Consider the following 6000-nt stretch of genomic DNA (forward strand, 5'->3'; position numbering starts at 1 on the left):
AACATTGATCTCACTTAGATTTTAAACTCTAAGATCAGAAACTACCTGACCATCTCAGCTATCACAGAACAGGCTGAGACACCAGTAGACACTGTATGTGCTACTGTAATACAACTAATAATGCAGCACTAGACCAGAATAGCTGTAGAGGGGTGAGGGCTGTACCTGGGCACTGTACCCCACTGTCTGTGCAATGAACCCCACACACTGACAGAACAGGAAGGCTGTGCCATTTTGGTGCCATGGATCACAAGGGACACACCTGAAGGGCAGAGCAAGGGGAGCCACTGGGAATTTTCAGCAGGACCTAACATGATAGGACATCCTAACATGATGGAGCTCAAAGCATATTTGCCCACCCTGTCCCCACTAGGAAAAATTTTTTTCAAGGTATTAAAATCCTAACACACTGTTTAAAACATTATTATTTTTTCTTTTAAAGCTGTATCTGGTTTACACAGATAGAAGAAACCCTGTTCTCTGCTCTTTCCCTCTCCAGTTCTCCCTCTCTCCACACTCTTCCTCCTCCTGGGGGACCCAGGGGAGCAGTAGCAGCCGCTGGTTTTTAACAGCCACATCATATTCCTGACAGAAAGAGTCTGTTCAAGAACCAGCACGGAGATACCACACTAGAGAAGGAAAATGGTAGGCAAGAGCAGCAGTGCCCTGCCTGTGGGTGGGAGGAATGTACCTAAAGGCAGAGCCAGAGCCTGAAGTGCTAGGAAGGGGCAAGAGGCAAGGAAAAGCATCTTAAAGCAGTAGTGAAGTTAACAGCAGAGGCAATTTGCCCAAAGGCGCTTTTAAAAACCACAGGAAAAGATTTATGTTTTCCCTGTGTAATGTGGCTTTTCCCCCTTTTCCAAATAAACTAAGTTAACAACAATGTTTTGACTATTTTCAAGCACGTTCTGGAAAGTCACCTCCCCTCGACCTACCCAGGCAGAAGTCCCTAAATGTTTGAGTCCACAGCTCCTGAGAGCACATGCCAAAGAGCTGGGTGGCCACACCACACTGGCTCCTGTCCAGCGTTTTCAAGTTGTGCTGAAACACGGTTGAAAACGTTAAATATTCTCCTAATATTTTCGATACAAACAACCCCTGCAGCTGCCAGAAGGATATTTCAGTTGCAGAGGGGAGGGCACATGGCCAGGAGACACTTTGACACAAGAGGTGTCCCACATTACAGTCCAGTCTCGAAGAGGGAAATAAATCACTCCCTATCATCACTTGCACTAACTTGACTGTGGAAAGCATCCTTTCTGTCCATCAAGGCAATGACTACCAAAAAAAAAAAGTGTCCCACACAGCCACACCTTCTGCTGGAGTGTTTTTAGAGTAGGTAAGGACAAACTCACTGATGCAGATTATTTGATGCAGGGAGGTTGGATCAGATGACCCAGAGTGGTCCCTTGCCACCTTACCCATGCTGTGATTCTGTGATTTTTCAAACCACCAAGAAATATGCCATGACAACCAAGCCAACACAACTGAAAAACCACTTTTGAAGTGGCACGAAAGTTTTCTACAGCAGATGGCTGACAAGGCAGCCATTTAAAAGGGGAGGAGGGAAAAAAAAAAAGAAAACCCAACCCACCCCAGAAGGCAGAAGTGCTCTCTGCCATCCTCAGATCCATGTAAAAACACAGCATGAAGCTGAACACGTCCCGAAGCACCCGCTTCTGTCCCACTGAACTTTTGACCTGCTGGCGGTAGCTGAACCCCTCCTGAGCCCATTGCCGGGTGATGCTGCAGCAGAGATTGAAAAAGAGGAACCCGTCAGGCGCCTGCATCTGCCAGAGGCAGCGTGAGGGCCAGCTGTGCCCACCCCCTCCCCAAACAATGCCCACGGGCCGGCCTGATGGATGTGCTGCTTTCTTTTTGGACACCTCTTCCCCGGCAGTCTATGGCTAAGCATCCATCCAGGGAAAGGAAAACCAAAATATTTGCTTCCCAGGTTTCTGCCATCCAGCTGCTGATGGCAGCCCCACATCTGGAAGCTTCACTTTGTTTTGGGCCAATAAGCAGAGGGTAAAGGGCTGGCATTTAAAAAGTGGAGAGAAAAAAAAAAGCAAAAAAAAAAAAGCGCTTCATTCTGCCTCTCTACACTACTAAAGGCCCCAAACTTCTCAAATACCCTCAGCAAATCTGCTCTGTGCAGGAGGGATGGGTCCAGATGGCCCATCATTACAGAGCCTTCCAGCTAGCTATGGACAGACCCACCAGCAGAAAAAAATATCAGGGGGGAAGGGGTGGAGGCGGAGGAAAGAAAAACAAAAAATAGCTAGAGCTTTGTAAAAATGTCCAACAGAACACCACAGACAAATTGGAAGATCAGGTTTTGTCTGGATTGAGGACTGCAGGGACTGTAGCAGTGAAACCTTAACCTCACCTGCCTGCTGAAATTGGAGGGAGACTGAGAGCAGGGAATATTTGTTTCAAGCAAAATCACTTGTTTAAAACTTTTGCTTTTTGTAACAATATTGTAAGAGTTTAGCACCAAACTCCCACTGCAGATACACTGATCTCAGAAAAAACAAAAAAAAGGCACCAACCAGAACTAAGGCTCAGAGGAGCTCACAACTCCTAGGAAGAAGAGAATATCCAAGAAGATCCAGCTGCATCCAGCATAAAACCATCCCTTGGACATACTGGGCAGAGCTGGACAAACATTAGCTGTGAAGCCCAAGGAGTTTGAGCATCACCATCCTCCAGCTGAAACCCTCTGAACCCGAGATCTCCATTTCTCCTTCCACATTCACAGATTCACTCAAAGCACCCGTTTTACTCTGCATCCAAATGGACCTGGGCAATCATCCCTGGGTTATTCATGAGGGGCAGTGACTTTTGAGGAAGGGGCACACCTCAGTCCACAGCCACAAGAACACCTCCCCACACAATAACCACAGCTAAAGCAAGAAAATATCATTCATACATGAGCACAGATTCCCTTTCTGATGGCTGGCTAGGGTTTTATTTCCCCTTAATTTGTGCTTTAAGTCCTGGCATCCCCACAAACCCCAAGAAGAATAGCCACCTCCATTTTATTCAGACACCCCTGACACTCAATTCTCAGAGGTAGCAGTGAGACAGCCAGAAGGGGCACTGGAATTATTAGGTCCAAAACCACAGAAGAAATCATCTTTATACAGCTAAATAAAGCACAAATAAAAAAAAAAAAATCACATAGAGCAGTACTTTTAGAAAAAAGTGTAAGTCCCATTGCTGGCCATTGGTTTCAAACCGTGAGCTATTTGAGCAAGCTCTTTGTGCAAAGATCTGTTCCCAGATATCCCTGGAAACCAGGGACGAGACTGGAACAACTACACCAGGCAAGGGGTAACAAGACGGTGAGCTTCATGAACGGCAACTTTGGAAACTGCTAGTGCTGGGCTGCTCTCTGTGCCGGGAAGGAGATTTACTCCACGTGCCTGAAGAAGCAGAGCTCTGACAGCCGCATCCGTCCTCCCAGAGCATCCCGATTTGAACCGCAATTTCCACCGACCCTCGGACCAACGCCATCCTTTCAAACTCATTGCTGCCGAGAGCTGCAGGCCATCCACGTGCACGCAGGTTTTTTGGGGATGTTTTCGGTGTGCTGCCCCTGCTCTGCAACACCCCCAGCACCAACGCGCTCGCAACTCCTCCTCCTCCTCCTCCCGGGCATCCCCCCCAAAAAAAAGCAAGTTAATTTGCTCCGAGTGATGATGTTAACTCCCCCAGCCTAAGCGTGCTCCGGGAACCAAAGGGGAGCCCACATTTACTTCATTTGTGAAGCAAGCCAGATGCTAATTGCCTCCAAAGGTGAAAGGCTAGTGCCTTGGCCCTTTTATCATTGTAAATTCAGGTTCCTTCAAGACTTTGCGCTGCTGGGCCCGGAGAGCCTCCCCCTTTAATGGTTTGGCATCAATAGGAGGGGGAGGGGAGTTCCCTTTCGCAAGAAGTTGCATCATTGAGAGATCTTATCCCCTTTCAAGATTTCGTACCGCATAAGGGATTCCCCCTCTTCAGAAATTCACATCCTGCTCGAGGAGTTTTGCTCTTTAGAGCTCCGCGCATCCCATTGAACTTTTAAGCATCTTTGGAATTCGCATTCACGGGGCAATTACTGTCTTTAAAAAACACACGCCACCACGTTATTCACCCGGTTTACTGCCAACGCGCTGGCAAGAATAGCTTTTCACAGCAAGCACAAAAGATTTCCTACCAGGACACACTTTGTTTGTAACATTTGTAGCCAGCGCGCAAAATATTTACGGGACATTAGCAGCGCACATGAAAATAAGAATTAAAATTAAGTAAATTTTAAAAAACCCAAAAAAACCAAACAAACCAAAACCCAAACAAGCCACACAAGAAAGTTACACGGGAAAATGGGTAACGAGGTACGAAAGCGGAGAGCGTTCCCTCCGTAGGGACAGAGGCGGCGGTGAAGGCACCGTCGATCCCCCGGCGGCTCCGCCGAGGCGCACAATGAGCGGCGCGGTGCCCCGCGGAGCCCTCCGGCCTCGCCGGGATGCGGGAGAAAGGCTGGGCAGGACCCTCGGCGGCACCGGCCAGGTGCGGACCCCACCCGCAACAAAAGGAGCCGAGCCGGCCACAGCTGAGCGGCCCGGGGAAACCCCCCAGCAGCAGCCGCCGGTACCCCCGGGGGAGCTGGGGGGTCACCGGGCCCGGCCCGCCTCTCGCCGCCACCATCTTGGGCACGGGGGACCCACGGCGGGCTCCGAGCCGCGTCCGTCCCCCCGCCACCTTTGTGTGCGGACACCGGCCCGGCGGAACAATGCGGCCCGGCGGCGCCGGCCCCGCTCCGCCCGCGGCCACTCCGCCGTGCGCCCCGCCGGCCCCGAGCCGGGGGCTCCTGCCCGCCGCCGCCCGCCGCCGCCCGGGACGGGCGCGCCGAAAGTTTGCGAACGCGCCCGGGAGCGACGGGGAAGTTGCCGGGTCCGCCGCGAGCCGAGGGGAGACCCCGCGCCGCATCGCGCCGCAATCCAGCGGCTGGCCGGGGGCCGGCAGTGCCCCTCGCCACATCGCGGGGCGGCGGGAGAGCGTGCGGAGCGCCGGGCAGCGGGGCGCGGGGGGACGGCGCGGACACTGCCCGCGGGCTGTCCGCAGGGACGGGGCGCGGCGTCCGCGGGGTTCTCACCTCGATCTCGAAGTCGGGCAAGCGGAAGGCGGTGCGGAAGAGCGAGCAAAAGTGCGCGATGGCCGGGACTTCCCACCAGGAGCGGAGCTCGTCCAGCGCCACCGCAGCCGCCGCCTCGGGGCCGCCGGTGCCGGCTACGCTGCCGCCGCCGCCGCCGCAGCCGCCGTCCTCCTCCGGGCACATCTCCCGCGGCCGCCGTCCGCCCGCTCGGTCGCTGCCTCCCTCACTCCGCGGGCGGCTGCGTGTGCCGCCGCCGCTCGGCGCTGCGGCCCCGCCCGCCCCCCGGCGCCACGCCGCTCAGCGGCCGCCCCACGGCGGCCCCGCGCTGCCCCCTCGCTGCCGCCCGCGCACGGGGCGGCTCAGGGCCGGCGGGGGCGCTGCTGCTGCCGCTGCCCCCCCTACCGCGGGCGGCCGCCGCTGCGCGGGCCCATCCTCATCCTCCTCATCGCCCCGTGCCGCGCCTCCCGCCCGCGCCCCGCGCAGGAACCGCCGCGCCGCCGGGAACAGATGGGCGCGGGGGGAGAGCCGCCAGGGGCGGGGCTGCGGGCGCGCGGGGCGGGGCTCGGGCCGGGAGAGCCAATGGGAAGGCGCGATCGGGCGGTGGGCGGGGCGGAGCGGGCCCGGCGGGGCGGGGCGAGGACAAAAGGCGTGAGGGCGGGGCGCGCGGGGCGGCGCGCGGCCGTGCACGAGGAGGGGGCGGGGCCGGCGCCCATCACAACAACAGCCCCGCAGCACCGCCCGGCCACGCCCACCGGGGCGGGGCTAGCGGGGTGGGCGGGGCCGCGGGCGCGGTGCCGATCGCTGCTGCTCCCGGTGCCGATGCTCTGGTGCTGATGCTCCCGGTGCCACTCCCGATC

At 56.0% G+C, this 6000-nt stretch overlaps 1 protein-coding gene across 2 annotated transcripts in view; it reads right to left on the minus strand.

Moving 5' to 3' along the window:
- CECR2 (CECR2 histone acetyl-lysine reader) overlaps positions 1–5434 on the minus strand; it is a 93237-nt gene extending 87803 nt beyond the window's left edge. The window contains exon 1 of one of the 2 annotated variants that reach the window (XM_085049327.1): positions 5144–5434. In XM_085049327.1, coding sequence (XP_084905453.1) covers positions 5144–5326 — 183 coding nt within the window. In that variant the 5' untranslated portion in view covers positions 5327–5434. The remainder of the gene's footprint in view (positions 1–5143) is intronic. The other variant, XM_085049328.1, reaches the window with a different exon arrangement.
- Between the last annotated feature and the right edge of the window lie 566 nt (positions 5435–6000).

The sequence above is a fragment of the Lichenostomus cassidix genome, chromosome 1Ab (assembly GCF_008360975.1).
Source record: "Lichenostomus cassidix isolate B80296 chromosome 1Ab, HeHo_3.0, whole genome shotgun sequence".
In the NCBI taxonomy this organism is placed as follows: Eukaryota; Metazoa; Chordata; class Aves; order Passeriformes; family Meliphagidae; genus Lichenostomus; species Lichenostomus cassidix.